General features: G+C 42.5%; 7 protein-coding genes across 13 annotated transcripts; 5 read left to right on the plus strand and 2 right to left on the minus strand.

Moving 5' to 3' along the window:
• The first annotated feature begins 1 nt into the window (after nucleotide 1).
• LOC309693884 (leucine-rich repeat-containing protein 31-like) lies at nucleotides 2-1,511 on the plus strand. Of its 2 annotated transcripts, XM_082513498.1 has the most exons (4): nucleotides 2-224; nucleotides 303-467; nucleotides 596-751; nucleotides 1,025-1,511. In XM_082513498.1, the coding sequence occupies exons 2-4, from the start codon at nucleotides 410-412 to the stop codon at nucleotides 1,480-1,482; spliced, it is 672 nt and encodes a 223-aa protein (XP_082369624.1). In that variant the 5' UTR covers nucleotides 2-224; nucleotides 303-409; the 3' UTR covers nucleotides 1,483-1,511. The 2 variants fall into 2 exon arrangements, with proteins under 2 accessions (XP_082369624.1, XP_082369623.1); XM_082513497.1 differs by having other exon boundaries at nucleotides 2-467.
• LOC309693887 (kinesin-like protein KIF1B) lies at nucleotides 1,505-4,874 on the plus strand. The gene is made up of 3 exons (XM_082513506.1): nucleotides 1,505-4,149; nucleotides 4,244-4,389; nucleotides 4,568-4,874. The coding sequence occupies exons 1-3, from the start codon at nucleotides 4,128-4,130 to the stop codon at nucleotides 4,751-4,753; spliced, it is 354 nt and encodes a 117-aa protein (XP_082369632.1). The 5' UTR covers nucleotides 1,505-4,127; the 3' UTR covers nucleotides 4,754-4,874.
• LOC309693890 (kinesin-like protein KIF1B) lies at nucleotides 4,875-7,831 on the plus strand. Its single transcript, XM_082513511.1, has 4 exons — nucleotides 4,875-4,911; nucleotides 5,012-5,133; nucleotides 5,227-5,380; nucleotides 7,722-7,831. Exons 1-3 carry the CDS (start codon nucleotides 4,882-4,884, stop codon nucleotides 5,357-5,359), a joined length of 285 nt encoding a protein of 94 aa, XP_082369637.1. The 5' UTR covers nucleotides 4,875-4,881; the 3' UTR covers nucleotides 5,360-5,380; nucleotides 7,722-7,831.
• LOC309694760 (leukocyte elastase inhibitor-like) lies at nucleotides 5,370-11,274 on the plus strand (the record flags this gene model as incomplete). The annotated part of the gene is made up of 8 exons (XM_082514968.1): nucleotides 5,370-5,380; nucleotides 5,434-5,440; nucleotides 7,680-7,839; nucleotides 9,721-9,863; nucleotides 10,244-10,321; nucleotides 10,467-10,556; nucleotides 10,628-10,808; nucleotides 10,936-11,274. 8 exons carry the CDS (start codon nucleotides 5,370-5,372, stop codon nucleotides 11,160-11,162), a joined length of 897 nt encoding a protein of 298 aa, XP_082371094.1. The 3' UTR covers nucleotides 11,163-11,274.
• Nucleotides 11,275-11,892: 618 nt separating this feature from the next.
• Nucleotides 11,893-15,232, minus strand: LOC309693888 (transcription factor 7-like 1-B). Of its 2 annotated transcripts, XM_082513507.1 has the most exons (4): nucleotides 15,146-15,232; nucleotides 12,612-12,674; nucleotides 12,252-12,408; nucleotides 11,893-12,116 (listed from the first exon to the last, which is right to left on the minus strand). In XM_082513507.1, the coding sequence occupies exons 2-4, from the start codon at nucleotides 12,659-12,661 to the stop codon at nucleotides 11,982-11,984; spliced, it is 342 nt and encodes a 113-aa protein (XP_082369633.1). In that variant the 5' UTR covers nucleotides 12,662-12,674; nucleotides 15,146-15,232; the 3' UTR covers nucleotides 11,893-11,981. The 2 variants fall into 2 exon arrangements, with proteins under 2 accessions (XP_082369633.1, XP_082369634.1); XM_082513508.1 differs by lacking the exon at nucleotides 15,146-15,232 and having other exon boundaries at nucleotides 12,612-13,226.
• LOC309693891 (serine/threonine-protein kinase pim-1-like) lies at nucleotides 13,307-18,160 on the plus strand. Its single transcript, XM_082513512.1, has 9 exons — nucleotides 13,307-13,750; nucleotides 14,159-14,401; nucleotides 14,536-14,688; nucleotides 14,810-14,904; nucleotides 15,042-15,089; nucleotides 15,186-15,404; nucleotides 16,420-16,600; nucleotides 16,687-16,857; nucleotides 16,947-18,160. The coding sequence occupies exons 1-9, from the start codon at nucleotides 13,690-13,692 to the stop codon at nucleotides 17,036-17,038; spliced, it is 1,263 nt and encodes a 420-aa protein (XP_082369638.1). The 5' UTR covers nucleotides 13,307-13,689; the 3' UTR covers nucleotides 17,039-18,160.
• On the minus strand, nucleotides 15,146-21,644 carry LOC309693886 (uncharacterized protein). 5 transcript variants are annotated; one of them, XM_082513503.1, is made up of 7 exons: nucleotides 21,484-21,644; nucleotides 21,264-21,376; nucleotides 19,994-20,347; nucleotides 19,772-19,893; nucleotides 19,526-19,678; nucleotides 18,563-18,613; nucleotides 15,321-15,350 (listed from the first exon to the last, which is right to left on the minus strand). In XM_082513503.1, the coding sequence occupies exons 1-3, from the start codon at nucleotides 21,530-21,532 to the stop codon at nucleotides 20,144-20,146; spliced, it is 366 nt and encodes a 121-aa protein (XP_082369629.1). In that variant the 5' UTR covers nucleotides 21,533-21,644; the 3' UTR covers nucleotides 15,321-15,350; nucleotides 18,563-18,613; nucleotides 19,526-19,678; nucleotides 19,772-19,893; nucleotides 19,994-20,143. The 5 variants fall into 5 exon arrangements, with proteins under 5 accessions (XP_082369631.1, XP_082369627.1, XP_082369629.1 ...); XM_082513505.1 differs by lacking the exon at nucleotides 18,563-18,613 and having other exon boundaries at nucleotides 15,146-15,350; nucleotides 19,994-20,329; XM_082513501.1 differs by lacking the exon at nucleotides 18,563-18,613 and having other exon boundaries at nucleotides 15,146-15,350.
• Nucleotides 21,645-21,956: the final 312 nt, after the last annotated feature.

Below are 21,956 nucleotides of genomic sequence, written 5' to 3' on the forward strand. Positions count from 1 at the left end.
TTATGATATGTTACTGAAATCACACTGTATCATATAAAACATTAGATTTTTCTGCGCTTTACCAAGATACATTAGAGAGCAGCATTGTTCTGATTAATATACTGTAAAGCTGCTTCTAGCTGGTGGACTGAGCCGCCTCACCTTTCACCTGGCTCACGTCACACACCTGGAGAGACTCGACCTCCACCTGTGTTGCCTCACGCGAGATGATCTAGAGGCTCTGAGTCAGTTGCTACCAATCTCACACGCCGGACACTAATCGCATGCTCGCTGCAGCAGTCATGTGACTCGTTGTTTTTCAGTCCAGGTGCTGCCCTCTCTCACTGCACTGACCGAGCTTGATGTGTCATCCAATAAGGAAGTGGGAGGTGTGGTCCACCTGCTGGTCTCCGCCCTCCCTGCGACACAAATGAGGAGGCTGCCATTCAACAGCTGCTACATGAGCAACGAGTCCTTCACTGCTCTGGGTAACACACACACACACACACACACACACACTTGTTTATTTATAGAAGTTTTCCTTCAAGTCATTCTCCCTGAATACCTCTTCCACCCTCTAGCCTGAAATGGTGAAAACTTTGTGTTTATGCATCAGCCCTGGCGGTGTCCTATCTGCGCACGGTGGATATTTCCTGGTGTAAAGTGGTTGGCGGTCACTTGGCGCTCCTGCTGGATGCTCTGCAGCCATCAGTCGTCAGCGAGCTCCGTCTTTGCAGCTGCGAGCTCACCACTGATGACATGCAACATCTGGGTAACTAACACACAATGACATTATACTTTTTCTTTTTTGGTCTGTAGTGGATCATTAGGCTGCATAAATGTATATTAAGACAAGTAAAGCCTGAAGGAAATTGATATTTCTTTCATTTATTTCATGCTGCCAGCATCTGTAGCTGTCGTATAAAACAAAACAATGAAACTATTCGGTGTTATTTTTGTCTCCATCAGAAACATTGTGAACAAAACAGTAAAGTGAACAGGCATAAAGTGATCAGTTATCAATGGGTCCTCTTCCTCTGTGCAGCTGCCGTGTGCAGACGGGGCTGTCTCTCCTCACTCCGTGCACTGGATCTGTCCTACAACAGCTTGGTGGGAGACAACGGTTGGTGCAGTCTGTTTGCAGCAGGAGGTCTGGGCTCTCTGGAAGACGTGGATGTCAGTTTGCGACCTTCAACCTCTGCTCTGTGCTCAGCCTGGCTGCCCGCTCTGCTCCGAGCTCTGCCTCAAATGCCGGCGCTGGCTCGACTGGCCATGCAGAGGTGGACAGCTGACTGTCAGGAGAGAGAGCAGCTGAGGTACTGTCTGAAAAAGAGGAGCGTCCTGCTGGAAAGGGATCCAGATTTACAAGACACATCATCAGCATGTAAAGGGAACAGTCAGGAGAGCCTAGAAGAGAGTCCGCCTGAGGAGATTGGAGCGGACCGCACTGGAATTTACTGTCAAAGAGCGACCCACTTTGTTGCTTTATTATTATTTTTTTAAGTCTCTGTTACCACAAGAAGGTCAGTGTTGACATCAGCTGCATCACGTCTGATGTAAACTGTGTCACACGTGATGGTTTCAGGGAATACTGGGAACTTACAGAGTTAAGCACAGCTGGTGTGGGTTATCATATTTGTCGTCTCTCACCTTGGCTGCAGGGTCTGGGTCTTTCCAATGCAGCAGTCCTAACACTTGAGACACACATGCCGAGAAGTGGGGATACCTGGAAATGGACAAAGGCTTTCAGCAGAGTTTTAAAGCAGCTATTCAGGAAAAGAGCTGTGAATTATCTGCATACCTTGTTAGGTAATCAGCTATTTTGGGGTTCTTTAACAAATCAACCAAAAGGTCAACTGAGTATTTTCTCGTCAGAGTACCTTCACCGTTCACGATGATGTTGAGCACAAGCTGGAGCGTTTGATGGATGTTCTTTGCATCAAAGAGCTACGAGGAAATCCCAGAGATTAGAGACAGGATATTATGTGAATCAGCATGAATGTTGTTTGTTGTTCAACAGATAAAAACAAGAAGAGAAAATAGAAACAAAGTAAAAAAGGAACAATTGTTTCTGCCGTTAAGAAAAAAAAAATTGAGTCATGGCAGAGACCTGCAGAAGTCTTGAGTCTCATTTGATGACATTTTGTCAGATTGCCTTGTAATAAAAAAAAAAACAAAACTGTTTTTTGAGCAAAAGTTCTCCAGGTTTTTTTGGAGTTCTTTCAAAGTTTTCTTATTTTTGGACGTTAGCTTCTTTTTCACTCTTTTTCAGTCCAGTCTGTGCATCTGAACATTTACAGAAAGATTTCTTTGTTTCGTCTTTAGACACTTTGTTAAACACAGATCCCAGCAGAGTTCACCTACCTTCTCTCCAACCTTCTCAGGTTTTGTGGATATTATACATGGTTATGCTGAGGATATGTCGGCTACTTTCCACTGGAAATGCCTTTTGGTTAAACTGTCAGCGAGGAATTTGCACTGTTACATTTTTATATAACTTTAATGCAAAAAAACCAGCTGCTTGTTTAAGTGAAAATACACTGATGGGGTTTTTTTCTATTCATGAACAGGAGTGTGATCAGTTTAATAAAAGAAAAAATAACCATAACCAAGATATGAGGGGAAATCTTGGACAAATACAAGCAGACTGGAGCAGCCAGCGTTCAAAACACCGACGTTCAAGGTAACAGAAGGTTCCCGAGCCACATCCACCCAGCTGGTTTCTGTGTTTCTTGTGTATTTGTGTACACTGTGACTTCATGGCTGTCTTGGGCTCCAGCTCTTGTTTTGGTGTCTCATTAATTTGATTTAATGTCCTGCTTAGTGATAACATCACTCTTGGCCTCCCTGCACTGGCTTCCAATTGAATTTAGGATTCATTTTCAAGTTCTTTTATTGGTTTTTAAATCTTTAAATGGTCTGGCACCTGCTGAAGCCCTATGTCCCCACTCGTTCGCTCCGGTCAGCTGAGCAGCTGTTGCTCTCAGTCCCCAAATCACGGCTGAAACTGAGAGGAGACCGAGCGTTCTCTATCGTGGCTCCTAAGCTTTGGAATAATCTTCCTCTTCACATTAGGCAATCGACATCAGTGCTGGTTTTTAAATCCAGATTGAAAACGCATTTTTATTCACTGGCTTTTGACTGGTTGACTGACTTGTATTTTATTGTTTTTCGCTATATTTATTATTCTTATGGTATCTATTATGTTTCTATTGTTCAGCAGTTTGGTCAGCCTTGTGTGTTTTTAAAGTGCTATATAAATAAACAATGATGATGATGATGAACATAGTAACGTGTGTTGGGTTGCTCTGTCTTCAGACTCACTGTCAGACTGATTAGACAGTGAGTCTGAAGGTGAGAGTCCTCACTGCCCACGCCTGTCTTTGGGTCTGACCAACACCGTTTCCTGTGTGTCATTCCCCCCTCGCCTTCCCCCCATCCGTCCTGTCTGCACTGACCTCTCCAATAAAGACAAAAGGCCTCATTTTCTGAAACTCTTCCTATCCCATCACCTTGCGAAGAATCACTTCACCATGTTGATTAATAAGGACGGTGGGAATGGTTTGAAGTCTCGTCACAGAAAATGTGCCAAAGGCAAAGAATCTGAGCTTGAAATAAAATGAAATGAAAGATCAGCCCCACACAGGGGTTAAATTCAGATGGAAACTCTTATCACACAAAGAGAACAAGCGAATAAATATATCTGAGTGTGGCCCCTCGACTGTCACAGTGTAGCTGACATTTGATCTTATCATGTGTTAAAGCTATTTTAATTACTGAAGAGAACCAGTGTCAAACTCAGCCCAAGTATGGTTGTACGTTAATCCTTAAAGCAACAACGTTTTTAAAGTTGCAGCGTCATTTTTACACCACACCTAAAATCCCACTAATCGTCCGGGCTCTTCACCCTATGACCACACGCTGGGGTATCTAACACCACATGACCCAAATGGAAACTATGTCAGCTGAAAGAAACCCATCGAAATGTGCAACACTTAAAACTTTGCCTGATTGGAGCATGGCTTCAAATACAGCCCTGAAAACAGACAGGCGGTCGTTGGCATTTCGTTACAAAGTTTCCTTGTTCAAAACTTCTGCTTCATTATAGCAACCGAGTGACTGGGATCTACGAGCTGAGCTTGTGTAAGATGTCTGACACTGGAAGCCCAGGTGAGCGGCCATGAAACATGTTTAAAGAACGGCAGCTGTTTTATCATAATTCTGTGGAGAGCTTCATCCTAATGAGGGCTCATGTCCTGAGCAGGGATGCAGAGGAGGAGGAGGAAGGTCCTGGACACATCAGTGGCTTATGTGCGTGGAGAGGAGAACCTGGCCGGCTGGAGGCCCAGAGGAGATAGCCTCATCCTAGAGCACCAGTGGAAGCTGGAGAAGATGGAGCAGCTGCAGGAGGTGGGGCCTTAAAAGATTCATAAAGAAATAAATCTGTTTAATATCATTGAGGGAAAAATGACTTTTCAGCTCAAAGACCAAAGTGCTATTCTAAAAAGTTTTTTCTTAGAGTACAGACTTTACATGACTAACGTCCCCTCTTCTCTCCACCTCACATTCGCCCCCATCTTTCGTCCAGGTGGAAAAGACCCGTCACCTTCTGGGAGAGGCGGCTCCCGTGGGAACAGCTCCCACCACCAAGTCCCTAAGTGAGTCTCTGTCCCCCAGCGTGAGCTCCGGCACTCTGTCCACATCCACCTCCGCCTCCTCGCAGATCTCCAGCACCACCTTTGAAAGCGTGAGAAGGAGCTGGCCACCAAGGTGAGAAAAACGTGGGCTTAGTGGGCGTTCTTGTTGCTGCCTTCTTCCTTCTCTGCTCGGAGCTGATCGGTCTTGTTCCTGTTGTGTTGTAGTGCCTGCGCCTTCTGACACACACCTTCAATACAGTCACTGATGCTGGTGAACAGCATCAGTGACTGCAAGGTGAGAAATAATACAAAGAAATTAAAAAATAGCCTTTCTGTGTCACATCAGGGAGTTCCTATATTGACGTCTACCTCATCCTGCTGTTGTTTCACTTCAGCTTTCTCTCATCTCACCGATCGGACGTGATCCATCCGTGACGAGCTTCAGCAGTGCCACCCTCACCCCTTCCTCTACCTGCCCCTCTCTCTCGGACTCGCGCTGTGGCTCCATGGGCCAGAAGTAAACATATTTTTAGGAACATTGACCTCGATCTGCAAACGGTTATTGACAGGTTATCTATTTGATTCTAACTTGGTGTGATTTGTGTTAAAGGACCCCTGAGAACAGCTCACGTGCCTCCAGTCCCTCCTGCTCAGACTGTGAAAACTTCCCGATGGTTCCCACTCTGGAGACCTCCTACCTTGCGCGGGCTGCAAAAGAACGAGTTCCTGAACTTGGTGCCTGATATTGAAGAAATGCGACCAGGGTGAGTAATGCCATATTAACCCAAATACTGTCACTATGACATGTGTCTCACAGACCAAATGTAAGTCGACACTCATGTTCTCTAGTTCAAGCAGAAATGATGTGGATCGATTCAAATTCCTGAGCCTGGATGATTTCAGCTGGAAACAAACCAACTCTGCTTCTTCTTCAGATAATTCAATTCAATTCAATTTTATTTATATAGCGCCAAATCACAACAAAAGTCACCTCAAGGCGCTTCATAGATACAGAGAAAAACCCAACAATCATATGACCCCCTATGAGCAAGCACTTTGGCGACAGTGGGAAGTAAAAACTCCCCTTTAACAGGAAGAAACCTCCAGCAGAACCAGGCTCAGGGAGGGGCGGGACCATCTGCTGCGACCAGTTGGGGTGAGAGAAGGAAAACAGGATAAAGACATGCTGTGGAAGAGAGACAGAGGTTAATAACAGATATGATTCAATGCAGAGAGGTCTATTAATGCATAGTGAGTGAGAAAGGTGACTGGAAAGGAAAAACTCAATGCATCATGGGAATCCCCGGCAACTATGCAAGTTGTAAACAGTTGTAGGATTAAAGATTATTGAATGTACAGAATGATTATTTACACAGAGCTATACAGTAGTTCAGTTAAGATAAGTGAGGGTGTAGATAGTTTCTACAGGGGCTATATAAAGTGCTAGTGGTTGTGAGTGGTGGTTCACTCCATGTTATTATTGTGTGTTTGAGGGTACAGTTGTCCATTGTGTGTGTGTGTGTATGTTCAGTCCATGAGTTTAACGTGGGTCAGATGTCAGGAGGCAGAGTTCAGGAGTCTGACAGCTGTGGGGAAGTAGCTGTTCCGGTACCTGGTGGTCTTAGTCCGGAGGCTCCTGTGGCGCCTCCCAGAGGGCAGGAGGGTGAAGAGTCCATGTGATGGGTGACTGGGGTCTTTGATGATTTTCCCAGCCCTTTTCAGACACCGCTTCCTGTAGATGTCCTTTATGGCAGGAAGTGGTGCTCCGGCGATGCGCTGGGCAGTTTTCACGACCCTCTGCAACGCCTTCCGGTCCGAGGCAGAGCAGTTCCCGTACCAGACTGTTATACAGTTGGTCAGGATGCTCTCGATGGTGCAGCGATAGAAGTTCACCAGGATGTCTGAGGACAGGTGGTTCTTCCTCAGAGTCCTCAAGAAGAAGAGGCGCTGGTGAGCCTTCTTGACCAGCTTGGAGCAGTTGGTCGTCCAGGTGAGATCCTCGGAGATGTGGACTCCCAGGAACTTGAAGCTGCTCACACGCTCCACAGCCGTCCCCTTAATGTGGATGGGTGGATGTGGGTCAGCATTCCTCCTGTAGTCCACGATGAGCTCCTTGGTCTTCTCGGTGTTAAGCAGCAGGTTGTTTGTGTCGCACCACTCAGCCAGACGATCCACCTCCTCCCTGTAGGCGGCCTCATCGTTGTCACTGATGAGGCCAATCACCGTGGTGTCATCTGCAAACTTAATGATGGTGTTGGAACCATCAGCAGGTCTGCAGTCGTGGGTGAAGAGGGAGTAGAGGAAAGGGCTCATCACACAGCCTTGTGGTACACCGGTGTTCATTGTGATGGTAGATGAGCAGTGGTTATCCAGCCGGACATGTTGGGGGCGGTTGGTCAGGAAGTCCAGTAACCATTTGCAGATGAGGGAACTGATGCCCAGGTCTGTCAGTTTCCTGATGAGTTGTGAGGGGTGGATTGTATTGAATGCTGAACTGAAGTCTATAAACAGCATTCTGGCGTAGGTGTTGTTGTTGTCCAGGTGTGAGAGGACAGAGTGCAGTGCGATGGAGACTGCATCCTCTGTGCTCCTGTTCTGGCGGTATGCAAATTGGTGGGGGTCCAGGGTGGGGGGGAGACAGGATTTGAAGTGTGCTAGGACCAGCTGCTCTAAGCACTTAGCTATTTACAGTTCATAACAAGAGACAAGGCACCATTTCTCTCCTTTGTGTTCCAGTCATCACAGCAGATTAAACTTTTAAAATATTTGCAAATAGTATAAAGAAATATATAAAGAAGTAAAACAATAATTTATTAATACTTAGAAATACTAAAACTTACATTTGTCAGCAAAAACTGCTGCCATCTGAACCGAAACGTTACAAACCAGCTTACCCACAATCTGTGTATTTTTCTATGCTGGCTACTTAAATTGGCATCCAACAAGCTATTTGCTTTAATCTTTTATTAGACAAAGGCTGACTGGTTAGTTCAAGCTTCAACTGCATCCAAAGGACTGAAAATGTTTTAACACAGTGACTGAACTTGATTGAAGTCTCCGTAGTTTGTTGAATCTGTTTCGAGTGACTTATTTTCACAATTCCAGGAATTTTTAAAAGGCACCAAAAAGCATTACAACGCTGAGCTCGAGTCTGTGGACTTCAAAGGAAATGCAGAGGAGGCCAGGGTCCACATCAACAGCTGGGTGGAGAAGCAGACACAAGGTAAGCATAATGTAACTTTAAATGATCTCCACTGTAAATCCTTGGGGATCAGTTGTGTTGTGTTCAGTTGAGACAGTATTACCGGATTGTCCACCGTCCACATTATTTTCTGTTTCCAGTTCTTCCAGTCTAATTTCTATTCAGTATTAAGCAGCACTATCTCTGGGTTTTACTGTTTGGTTTCATGCTATTAATAAAACCATCACAGCAGTATGTTGCTGTAAATAGCAGGCCAATTCTTCTATTCTTATTATATTATGTGATGGGTACTTCTACTTTGATCACTTGTGTCTTTAACATATTTTTATTTTTCAGGCCCATTTAGGATTGGCTGCTATTGATTCTATATCTTTATATTATCTTAAGTGCAGCAGGAAATTCATTCATTGTTTTTATAAAAGCGCGATACAAATACAGGCCATTTATAAATCTACCATCTATAATAATAGGATACAAGGACTTTCTATGAGGGTTATAGGACTGTGGTGCCACCTGCTGGAAATGAGACAATCTTAATCCCATTATTTTTGTAGGAGCCATTTTTGGGTTGATACCTCATGTTGCCGCTAGAGGTAACCTTTTTAAGTTTTTTCTTTTTTTTTTAAACTTTATTTAACAAACAATGAGTATACAACATACGAACAGATGAAGTATACAAAACAACAGAACATGAACACAAAAAGCCAAGAGTAAAAGAAAAAGGTAACAATTATAAGAATACACATACATGTATTGTTTTGAGAGCCTTTGTGTTGGTGGAGTCTGATATTGATTGTATGTACATTTCCACATCCTTAAAATAATGACAGAAATATGGTGTTTTGTTAGTAAACTTACATTTATGGATAAAAAATGTAGCTAAAAGTATGAACAAATTCATCATAAAAAACATTTCTCATACTTCTTGGGGAACTTAAACAAACAGAATAAAACATTTTCCCATCGTAAAGAAAACTCCCTTAAAATATGGACAATAACAAACCTGCTAAATTCCTTCCAGAATCTCTGTGTAAAAGAACAGTACCAAAAAAGATGCGTCACAGTTTCTGGATGATCCCCACAGAAAGTACAATTAGTATTTATGTCCCTTTTACATTTGACCATGTAGTGACTGGCTGGATAACATTTATGTAGAATTTTAAATGAGACTTCTTTCACCTTATTTACAATCAAATATTTATGGGGGACCATCCAGACTGTCTTCCACTTGATATCTGGAACATATCGGTTCCAATAAGATGTTATATATGGGAGAGAGACGATATCTTCTTGGAATAAACTACGTATTCTCTTATTGCTGTTACCAAGTTCCTGTGAAAAGCAGATTTTTCCTATTGGTGACTCAGCTGGATCAGGGAGAGTGACTGAGGCAGATATTGAGCTGTCAGTGTTTTTATATAACATTAAAGTCCCTGAGGGTGTGGCACCAAGCACCACTGAGGATTCCACCTTTTTAAGTTCCTGTATGGTAGGTTTATGTAAGGTATTTAAGGTGGACGCACGTAATCAGCGTCAGGTGTGTTGTTAATCATAAGAAGGCAAAACGTTTGTGACCGCTGCGCTTTTATCTTAAAATGTTTGGAACAAAGACCAAAAAGGACAAGATAAGTACTGCTGGAGTTATTGGACTGTTTAATTAATTCATGCATACCAGAAGCATCGCGTCACCCCCGCTAACAACCACCTCAGTGGCTTCAAGCCTACGCTTGAATTTTTGTTTTTTGTTCCCTGTTATACTGATCATAAAGCTTTTTCCCCTTTTTTAAAAATAAAAACCATCTTGCTGTTGCCCTGTTTTCTGATTTTATAGCTGAAGATGTTGTACAGTAACTAGTGCATCTTTGGTAATAGTTAATAGTTTTCATAAATTCTTTTTACCAGATAAAATCAAGGACTTGCTAAGCCAGGATGCAGTGGGTAGCCTGACGAAGCTGGTTCTCGTGAATGCCATTTACTTCAAGGGCAGCTGGAACACGCAGTTTAAGGAGGAGAAGACTGCTGATGTGCATTTTCGACTGAACAAGGTAACAGTGCAGAAAGGCAGCATAGGATGGTGCAGTTATACTTTGATCTGTCATACTACAAACGAGCTGTGGACTTTGCTGAATGAGAACATAAAGCCTGGAGCTCTGAGGGGATAAAATCGTGCTTTTAGGACGATCACTTTCCAACTTTATGCAGTTATGCAATGCAGTTTATTATTCATGTAATATCCAATAAGTTCTCAAATAAATCTCAAACAACAGCACATCACAAACTTCGGCTAACAAGAACAAGTTGTGTTGTGACGTGTGCTCTACATCCAAATCCACTCAATGGCTGGAATAAAACCATGACAGAACTTTTTGAGATCATTTTGAGACTAAACACAAAAAACATTTCTCTTGTCTCCCCTATTTTTCAGAACGACACTAAGCCGGTGAAGATGATGCAGCAGAAAAGTAAATTTCCTTTTGCAACCATTCCTGAGGCCAACTGCAAGGTAACATCCATCACTTTCAGCTTATTACAGGATTTCACCAGCATGATCTAAAACTTGTCTTTTACAAATATCAGCCTAAATTTCTAGATTAGGAAGTCAGATCATCTTTGATGGAGTAATAAATAAAAACAATGTTTCTGGACAGATTCTTGAGATGCCGTATAAAGGAAATGACCTCAGCATGCTCATATTCCTGCCTAATGACATAGAAGATGATACCACAGGCTTGGAAAAGGTAAGATGCACTTACCAGTACTTTAATGTCCAGTTTCAATCAGACAAGCTAGTGACACTGTATCCACACAGCTGGAGAAGGAGCTGACCTATCAGAACTTTGTGGACTGGACTCGCCCAGACATGATGAGCCCCAACGAGGTTGATGTCAAGCTCCCTCGATTTAAGATGGAGGAGAAGTATGACTTGGAGAAAATCCTGACCAACATGGGAATGGAGAACGCTTTTGACATCTACAAGAGAGACTTCTCTGGTGAGAAATATTGCACCAATGAGACACACTGAATCAATTATACAGTTATATTGAGAGCACAAAAACGGCAAAACATCATCTGGTAAAGAAAAAAACACAACTGATTTCTGGGCTCTTCATCTACTAGGAATGTCTCCAGCAAATGACCTGATAGTGTCCAAAGTTGTCCACAAGGCTTTGGTGGATGTAAATGAAGAAGGAGCTGAGGCTGCTGCTGCCACTGGGGTTGACATGGAAGTCCGCTCTATAACGATTCCCGCTGAGTTTGTTGCCGACCATCACTTCATCTTCTTCATCCGACATAAACCCACCAAGAGCATTCTCTTTGTGGGCCGGTACTGCTCACCCAAGTAAACACGAGCTGACATTGACATGAATTAAACATAAAACATTATATACAGTATAAGATTTTGTAAGGTAAACCTAGTTCATACAAATGAAGTAAAGAAAAGTTATTAAAACAAAACGTGCCTTGCTGTTTATTCTTTCAGTGTCCCACAGTAGCACATTTCCTGCTAGGAAAATGTCAGAAGTCACATCATTTCTGTAAATTGGGAAGTAACTGTAATACATCAAGTCACCTCTGTCTCTTGTTACCAGGACTTTTTAAAATGAATGGTACAACATGGAAAGAGGCCCTACACAAGAGTTTAGCTTTGAGCTCAATATGCGATGATCCTTTCAGCCATGACATCTCTGACATGGGAAACCAGGGAATTTGATTAGAAAATGGTGAAGGATTTTCTTTTCAGTTAGAAACTGGATTTGTGTAACATGGTGGTGAAAAGCCCCCAAAGAAAGCAGCATATGATCAGTCGCTATATTGCATTTAATACAAACGTCCTTCGTGTATCCTTTGAATACAGAACAGATCATTTCTGATATCTATGAGTAAACCCAACGAGCACGTGTCCCAAAAGACCCCACAGTGTTTTTATCTGGCTTTTCCCTGACAGTTAGTGGACACTGACAGATGTGTGCTGAATATGAAAGGAAACAAAAGAACTAAAGAAGGTTTGCAGTGTTAAAAACAAGAACTACATGAAGGTTGTTTCATCCTGCTGTAACTTATGACAGAAGCATCTTTTGTTTATTTTTTTATTTATTTACACAAAGACAGATGTTGAAATAACAGGAGTAACAGTTTAATTCAATTGAAATCAGTCCAATCGTCTATAATGAAATTATTGTTGGACATACATAGTTTTCTTTGGTCGACCAGGCTGGATGCTCTTTGGCATGATTCTGTCTTTCTGTTTCAGCCTGCTTGAAATATCTGGCTTTCTGGTCGTTTGAAAGCGACTTCCACTGTGGACAGAAGATCATAAGAACACACTGTGAGCACTGCTACTACACATAACTACAGGACAGCTGGGACACATGCAAAAACATGAGCAGACAACATTAACAGATGCATAAATGTATGCAGAGTTACACACTTACTCTCTGTCCCACCACTGCATTTACGGCTGCACTTCCAGGGATGTTGAGTTCAGCAATGACCTTTGGCCTCTGCTCTTTGAGATAGAGCATGAAGGCATTTGGTGGCTTCTTGACGTATGGCCCATCTTCATCCTGCTGGGCTGGGCACTTTCTTTTTCTTCAGGAATAAAACACAGAGTAAGAGCACATGTTAGCACTGTGTCCAACTGTGAGGGAAGCAGTTCAAAAACACGAGACAAGCTGTAAAACTGAATGAAATCAGGCACCATTAATGGATCATTACAATAATTCCTGCAGACATCTGCAAACAAATGACAGATACTTGCAGATCAGTGAACCAAAGCAGCAGAGCAAACTTACTTTGGAGTGGAGGTGTTAGGTGGAGGAGCAGGAGTGACATACTCATACATCTGTACACCGTTCCTACACAGATGAAGGGAGACAGATATGAGATAACAGGAAGAAGTTATGAATATAGAGATGTTCAGCAGCTGTGTTCACTCCAGTGTTTGTGTGTTTTACGTACAGTACTCCAACAGGACGCAGGTTCTGGAGCACACAAAACACACAACAGGTGACGAGACAAGCTGCAATACTATCATCTATCCACTAGGTGGAAGAATTGATCAGTAGAAAGAGGAGATGTGCTCAAAACGACATTCATACATAGATTTATTCTTCTTAGTTAGTCTTAAGAATTAGGATTCACTGACAGTGAAGAAGTTTCAGACGTGCACTCGCGTTTCCCCTTTTGCCTTTTCCTGCTCCAGCCAAGTCCTCCGCCTGCTCGACATCTCTCCTATTACCTTTTATTACGCTTGCACTCATGCCTTTGCCTTTCACCACTTCAAAACTGCGCCTTCTTCAATATTACCTTCATATGCTCTCTTTGCTTTTCGCCTTCCTCACTACACTAAGTACCATTTTTTAACGCTGTGTACTCACTCTTGCTAAGTACATGTGAACAGATCTTGAAGAAAAAAAAACAAAACAAAACATACTTTTCTTTTCTCTTCTGATACTATTGAATGATCCTAACAGAAAAAAAACAGAGTTAACACTGACTTAATAAAAAAGTGTTATATTTTATCTCAGATAAACTAGTCAGTGTTTATTAGTGTTTGCTCAACTAGAAGTCTTCATAGTAGCATCCACACATCAAGTCTTTAAACAAATAATGAAAGGATAATGAAAGAAAGTTTAATGTGAAATTACTGAATTATATGAAATGCCAGAGTGTTTTTCTTTAAACTACTTGCCTTTTAGTGATGTCACTAAAAGGCAAGGTTCTAATGTTGTGTTGCCATAGACTCCGGAGTTTACTTTTAAAGCTCACTTACAGAACTGACTTATACAGCTTAGTTAGAAAAGTCAAGCATCCAGACATTTGAAGGACTATTCACTCATTAAGGTGACATTTTCTATTTTAAAAATTAAGATGAAAAAGGAAACAAGAAAAGTTACGACTGAGGCAGATAAGAAAGATCCAGGAGATCAAAGTAAGTAAAAAATAAAATCCCCTAAATAACAGAATGTACATTTCTAACAATGTTGAGGCTCTGTGTATAAAATGATTCATTTTTAGAGGATTTAAATCCTGGTTTTGATTGAAACTAACCTGAGTGCAACATGTCTAATCAAAGAAAGGTTACTGGGGCACTTTGTCTTTTGGTAAAATAATGTGACAAGTTTATTCTTGGACTGAGCAGTGAAAACAGAGCAACAAGTGTCATCAGTATCTAGACTTAGTAGACCTAGTATGGACTCGTGTTGGTGTATTTTTTATCAAAAGGATAAACTTGTTATTATATTGTAAGCAATACTAATTTAAAATTCAATGACATCAAAATCCTTCTAGTCCTGATGTCGAGCGCTCTTTTTCACTAATGTGTTGTTGTTGTTTATAGATTGTAAGAGCAGGATGGCTAAAAGAAAGGCCAGTCCTGAAAAAACGACCCCCATAAAAAGAAGGAGGGTCACTGAGCAGGCTGGTCCTTCCACCAGCTCAGATGCTCATGTGGTCGGGGGAGTCAAGCGAAAGGTCCAACAAGATGAAGCGGGGACAACCAATACAGCAAAAAAGCGTAAACTTCTTGAGCATGTGAGCGGTGACAAGGGGCAGGCATCTTCCTGGTTGGACACTGGTAAAGGTAGGCTAATTAGTTGAGTGAGGGGTAGATTAAGTGTACATCTGGTTGCTAGTTTGAAGATATTAGTGTTTGGGAGATATTTGTGTCTATTATCTAATAAGCTGACGTGCTTTTGGTGTTTTCCACATCTGCAGACTGCAGCATAGAGATTTCAGAGAGCTGCAGTAAAAACAAAAAGGCTGGCAAAAGGAAAGCTGCGGGAGACACCAGGGACCCACCTAAGAAAAAGAACGTGGACCAGGACAAAACCAAAACCGTTGCCAAAAAGTCAGTGGCTGAACAGAAACGTAAGTAGCAAGCAGCTTAGCTTTTATATTCAGGTGAAGAGCAAAATGAACATTTAGGGTACAGCAGAGAGTAATTTGTGTGACAGCTGTAGTAAAACCCAATTTGTGTTTGTCTGTTTAGGTGACTTCCAAGCGAGATACGTGGAGGAGCACCGGCTTGGAGAAGGAGGATGCGGAGCAGTGTTTTCTGGCTACCGCATAAAGGATCATTTACCAGTAAGTGTTCAGATGGTGGTAGTAAGACAGGCAGTAATGCAGATAAGGGATAATATCGTAAGCTGAGATGTATGCTGTTTTACACCTTTAATGATGTCATACTGAGGAAATGCTCATCAATGCCCTGTGTCTTTTAGGTGGCCATCAAACACATCCCAAAGGGGAAAGTGTACTGCAAAGTGAAGGTAAATGTGCAAGACTTGAATTGTTTTTACATTAGTGGATTGCATGCAGCGTTCACCTGTCTGTGCCTCATCATCCACTTTGTTGAAATATTTCAGGATGATAACGGGAAGAATGTGTCAGTGGAAGTTGCCATCATGCTGAAGCTTGCAGCTGAAGCAGATGGATCAGTGGAAACATCAGCCCCAGTGTCTCTGTTGGAGTGGTTTGACTTTGGCAGAGAGCTGATCCTGGTGATGGAGAGACCTGTCCCCGCTGTGGACCTGGATAAATACATAGAAGAAAATGGAGGATTTTTGCCAGAGGACAAGGCCAAGGCAAGTTGACTTGCCTTAGAAGAGTCTTAGACTGTACATCATTCAATCAAAGCACAGAGTATTAGAGAAACATTAACCCATTGATTGATTATTGTCTTTTTCATCGTTTCCAGGTAGGGCTGGGCTATATCATACCATTCACGGTAATACCGGTGTAATTTTGGGCAACGATAGGAAAATGAAATATCGCGCTAGAATAGGTAAAACGCGCATGCGCAGTGCCTATGTTTACATACGCAGATGGCGGTGACGCAGAAAGAGAAGAGCAAAAGTGGATCGTTGAATGAAACGGATGAACCAGAACTGGTTTGTAAAAATGCTGCAACTTTAGTGGTGTGGAACTGGTTTAGCTTTCGTCCGTCAGATACACAACAAAGCACGATTTTTGGTAGCGCATGCTAGCGGGCCGTCGTTATTACCGTGTTGTTTGGAAAATACGGCACACTTAAAATCAATCCTTTGATTTTTCTGAAACTCGACAGTGCCCCTTATAATCCCGTGTGCCTTATGTATGAATTCTGGTTGTGTTTACTGACCTCAAAACGATTTTATGTACACGGCGACTTTGCTAAGCTACAAAGCCGCACCGCTCGATGGATTGTCGGAGCATTACGGCTATCGTAGGCAGGCGCCTCGCGGAGTGATACGTACTGCACCTCAACGTGATATTACCGTATTGTGTGTGTATAACCTCTTTTTAAGCTTTGTGGATATTTTACATGGTTATGCTGAGGATATGTCGGCCAATTTCCACTGGAAATGCCTTTTGGTTAAACTGTCAGCGAGGAATTTGCATTTGCACTGTTACATTTTTATATAACTTTAATGCACATAAAAAAACAGCTGCTTGTTTAAGTGAAAATACATTTATGGGGTTTTTTGCACTAATAAAGTTGTGGAGTTGTAAAGTATTTTGTCTAGTGTCAGTTATATCGTCAGTTATATCGTTATCACAACTTTTCAAATGTATATCGTGATAAATATTTTTGGTCATATCGCCCTGCTCTATTTCCAGGTCATTCTGAAGCAGCTGGTTGATGCTGCGAAGCACCTGGAGGATAAACACATCTTTCACCGGGACATCAAGAGTGAGAACATTCTAATTGAGACCGGCTCAGATGTACCGCGTGTTCGTATCATCGACTTTGGACTGAGCTGCTTTGTTAAGGAGCAGTCGCAGTACCGCGTCTTCTATGGTAACATATTCTGCTCTTGCTCTTCACAGATGTCACAATTTTCGCCTTTTGTTTTAGAAGAAATTGCAATTGTGTCTGTTTATTAGGTACAGAAATTTACTCCCCTCCCGAGTGGTACGGGCGCAGTTGCTACAGGTGTGGACCCACCACGGTATGGCAAATGGGAGTGGTTCTGTACGAAGCGCTTCATGCCGGGGACTTTAACACCACGAGCTTCCTCAAAAAGCGCCTGAAATTCAAAAGACATCTGTCCAAAAGTAAGAAAACGTCACACTTCAAGACTGACTGATGGCTTGGACCACTGGAACTATCATCTTCATGTTTTTTCTCTTTCCTTTCTTTCCAGACTGCCGGGATTTCTTGGACGCGTGTTTAACCAAAGTCCCGGAGACGCGGCCGACGCTGGAGGAGCTACAGCATCACACTTGGCTGAGATAAGCCTATCACACACACACACAAACACACACAATTCAGACGTTATCATTTATGTGTGATGTATGAATTACCTTTCTTTTTTTCAGGAAATAATTTTTTTTAATTAGCCCACTTTAAATTTCAGTGTTTTGGAATTCCTGTAACCCCCCCCAGCCATCCCAGGAAAGGGGATCTCTCTTTGAATGGGCTTTCCCGAGGTTTCTTCCCGTCAGTCTGGCCCCCCCAGGGGAGTTTTTCCTCGTCTTCATAGAGAGCTTGGGCTGGCTCAGGAGCTCCATCAAAACTGTCTTTATTTAATTACTCTAATGTAATCATATACTTTAAAGTAATCAAATAAAAGACAGTAAAAATCTGAAGACTTGAAGTAAACTTCCATTAAAATAAAACTTGTTTAATTCATCTTTGCTGAGGATACTGTGTTATTACTATTTCAAGGATTATGTAAGAACACCGGATACTGGTACCCATCCCTACCCATCACTAGGGAACAGAACAAACCAGACATCAATTACAACAAAAATGACACTGACCCAGCCAGCATAACTTGTCTGCCTTAAGAAATGTTTAGCAATATTACAAATTGGGTGATATGCCTTAAAGTAGCTTCTCATGTGTTCAGCATTGTCAAAGGCTACATTTTAATTAAAACCACAATCTAGTAATGTTCTGTCTTTAACCTTCCTAATTTGTTTTTTGTCCTAACCTAACACTAAATTGCCAGTGAAAACTAAAGTTACATAAATAAAGAAGAGTAAAGAAAATTACGGTCTTTTTTATTGTAACAGTTTACCAGTGTACAGTTTGGTTTGTGACATATCTATCTAATAGACTCCAATTTGTGCATGTAAATGGAGAGTCCTCTTCACACACTGAGGTTAATTATAGAGTTCCACAGGGTTCAGTGCTGGGACCAATTCTGTTTACATTATACATGTTTCCCCTAGGCAGCATCATTAGAAGACATAGCATAAATTTTCACTGCTATGCAGATGACACCCAGCTCTATCTGTCCATGAAGCCAGATAACACACACCAATTAGTTAAACTGCAGGAATGTCTTAAAGACTTAAAGACCTGGATGGCCGCTAACTTTCTGCTTCTTAATTCATATCAAACTGAGGTTATTGTACTCGGCCCTGAAAAGTTTAGAAATATGGTATCTAACCAGATTCTTACTCTGGATGGCATTACCTTGGCCTCCAGTAACGCTGTGAGGAACCTTGGAGTCATTTTTGACCAGGACATGTCCTTCAACGCACATATTAAACAAATATGTAAGACTGCGTTCTTCCATTTGCGCAACATCTCTAAAATTAGAAATATCCTGTCTCAGAGTGACGCTGAAAAACTAGTTCATGCATTTATTGTGTGAATGTGTGTGTGAATGGGTGGATGACTGGATATGTAAAGCGCTTTGGGGTCCTTAGGGACTAGTAAAGCGCTATATAAATACAGGGCATTTACCATTTATTACTTCCAGGCTGGACGACTGTAATTCATTATTATCAGGATGTCCAAAAAACTCACTGAAAAGCCTTCAGCTAATCCAAAATGCTGCAGCAAGAGTCCTGACAGGGACTAGAAAGAGAGAGCAGATTTCTCCTGTTAAATCCAGAATTGAATTCAAAATCCTGCTCCTCACATACAAGGTCTTAAATAATCAGGCCCCATCTTATCTTAATGACCTTGTAGTACCATATCACCCTATTAGAGCACTTCGCTCTCGCTCTGCAGGCCTACTTGTTGTTCATAGAGTATTTAAAAGTAGAATGGGAGGCAGAGCCTTCAGTTTTCAGGCCCCTCTTCTGTGGAACCAGCTTCCAGTTTGGATTCAGGAGACAGACACTATCTCTACTTTTAAGATTAGGCTTAAAACTTTCCTTTTTGCTAAAGCATATAGTTAGGGCTGGACCAGGTGACCCTGAATCCTCCCTTAGTTATGCTGCAATAGACGTAGGCTGCCGGGGATTCCCATGATGCATTGAGTTTTTCCTTTCCAGTCACTCACTATGTATTAATAGACCTCTCTGCATTGAATCATATCTGTTATTAACCTCTGTCTCTCTTCCACAGCATGTCTTTATCCTGTCTTCCTTCTCTCACCCCAACCGGTCACAGAAGATGGTCCCGCCCCTCCCTGAGCCTGGTTCTGCTGGAGGTTTCTTCCTGTTAAAAGGGAGTTTTTCCTTCCCACTGTCGCCAAAGTGCTTGCTCATAGGGGGTCATATGATTGTTGGGTTTTTCTCTGTATCTATGAAGCGCCTTGAGGCGACTTTTGTTGTGATTTGGCGCTATATAAATAAAATTGAATTGAATTATCTGAAGAAGAAGCAGAGTTGGTTTGTTTCCAGCTGAAATCATCCAGGCTCAGGAATTTGAATCGATCCACATCATTTCTGCTTGAACTAGAGAACATGAGTGTCGACTTACATTTGGTCTGTGAGACACATGTCATAGTGACAGTATTTGGGTTAATATGGCATTACTCACCCTGGTCGCATTTCTTCAATATCAGGCACCAAGTTCAGGAACTCGTTCTTTGCAGCCCGCGCAAGGTAGGAGGTCTCCAGAGTGGGAACCATCGGGAAGTTTTCACAGTCTGAGCAGGAGGGACTGGAGGCACGTGAGCTGTTCTCAGGGGTCCTTTAACACAAATCACACCAAGTTAGAATCAAATGGATAACCTGTCAATAACCGTTTGCAGATCGAGGTCAATGTTCCTAAAAATATGTTTACTTCTGGCCCATGGAGCCACAGCGCGAGTCCGAGAGAGAGGGGCAGGTAGAGGAAGGGGTGAGGGTGGCACTGCTGAAGCTCGTCACGGATGGATCACGTCCGATCGGTGAGATGAGAGAAAGCTGAAGTGAAACAACAGCAGGATGAGGTAGACGTCAATATAGGAACTCCCTGATGTGACACAGAAAGGCTATTTTTTAATTTCTTTGTATTATTTCTCACCTTGCAGTCACTGATGCTGTTCACCAGCTGGTTGTATTCAGTATTGAAGGTGTGTGTCAGAAGGCGCAGGCACTACAACACAACAGGAACAAGACCGAGCAGAGAAGGAAGAAGGCAGCAACAAGAACGCCCACTAAGCCCACGTTTTTCTCACCTTGGTGGCCAGCTCCTTCTCACGCTTTCAAAGGTGGTGCTGGAGATCTGCGAGGAGACGGAGGTGGATGTGGACAGAGTGCTGGAGCTCACGCTGGGGGACAGAGACTCACTCAGGGACTTGGTGGTGGGAGCTGTTCCCACGGGAGCCGCCACTCCCAGAAGGTGACGGGTCTTTTCCACCTGGAAGAAAGATGGGGGCTAATGTGAGGTAGGGAGAAGAGGGGACGTTAGTCATGTAAAGGCCATAGGTGAGGGTAGGGACGTAGATCGACCGGTAAATTGAGAGCTTCGCTTTTACACTCAGCTCCCTCTTCACCACGACGGACCGGTGCAGCGTCCGCATTACTGCAGCTGCAGCCCCAATCCGTCTGTCGATCTCCGGCTCCCTTCTCCCATCACTCGCGAACAAGACCCCGAGATACTTGAACTCCTCCACTTGGGGCAGGAACTCATCCCCGACTCATCCTATATTTCCGTTTTTATATTTCTAATGTTTGCCTTGTTTTCTTCACTGTCTGGTCTGCCTCTGTCTTGCCTGTATGGATGCATTTACACCGAAATGTCCCCAACAAAGGATGTTTTAATTCACCACTATTCCAGTGAAACACGAGTCTCCCATCTTCCTGCTACCAGTCTGGAGTTTTTGTTCACCAAAGCAGACACCAACTTCATACTGACGGACAGATCACTGCCCTTTTGCCGCCTTGTCTGACCGTGTTTTGTGGCTGTGGTTCACTTCACCTCACTCTTCCCCATTCTTGTCATTAAATCAGGCTGTTCTGCAACCATGGCAGCCATTCACTCTATGGCTTTATTCATGGTGTATTTTACCCCTTCACTAAAGGCCGTTCTCGTTTCCAACATTATATTTGCGTTCGTCTATCTATCAATATCTGCGGAGTATTTTTTTTAACGAGTATCCTATTTTCTAAAGCACAGCATGTAAAGGGTAGCTCGGTTAGCAGGATGCTAGCATGTAGCGCTTAGTGAGACACGCCTCAGACGAGTTGAGCAAAGACCCCGTCTGTGTACTTTATACGTGAGCAACGGATTTAAATAAAATTAAGGTTTCAAAAGACAAACTTGAAGATAAAAAAAATATATATATACTCACCGGAGAGCCGCCAGGGTTTGCCGCTGCCATCTTGGCGCTCCTAAATTCAAAACTGCCTCTGCAGTCAGGCAGGGGAGGCGTGGAAATTGTCTTTGAGTTAGTCAAACGTTTTCCTTAGTTCGAGTAGATGATAAAAAAAAAAAAAATAATAAATGGGATTTTAAGTAGGACTAGGCGTTCTGTAATGATCTCTATTTAGGAGAAAAACTTAATCACTCACCTTTAAACAGCTCTCTTTTAGGAGACACACTGCTGGCTAACGGTGTCATGTGATCAAACAGCGTAATTTAATTGGCTGAGAGCCACTCGACTCGATCTGGTGCTGATTGCTCTGGCTTGGGTCATTAAAGTTCATCACTTTTGCAGTTGAATTTTTGCAGGTGAATTTTTGCAGGTGAATTTTTGCAGGTGAATTTTTTTCAGGTGAATTTTTGCAGGTGAATTTTTGCAGGTGAATATTTTTGCAGGGAAATTTGGAGGATAAAAATTCAGTGTCATAAATTCAATGTCTAAAAATACTTGAATTCTGATGATACTATATTTCTTCCATATGACAGAGCCTTGAAAGAGTGACAGAGACACTTTTTATGAACTCATCTGTAATGTGTCACCTTTTCTGTAGAATGAAGAAGTGCTTCCCTTCTTTTAAAGTAAATACAGGCTTACAAAGATCCTCTAAACAAAAAATCCTCG

The sequence above is a fragment of the Aulonocara stuartgranti genome (genome assembly GCF_965226115.1).
Source record: "Aulonocara stuartgranti genome assembly, chromosome: 18".
Classification (NCBI taxonomy): Eukaryota; Metazoa; Chordata; class Actinopteri; order Cichliformes; family Cichlidae; genus Aulonocara; species Aulonocara stuartgranti.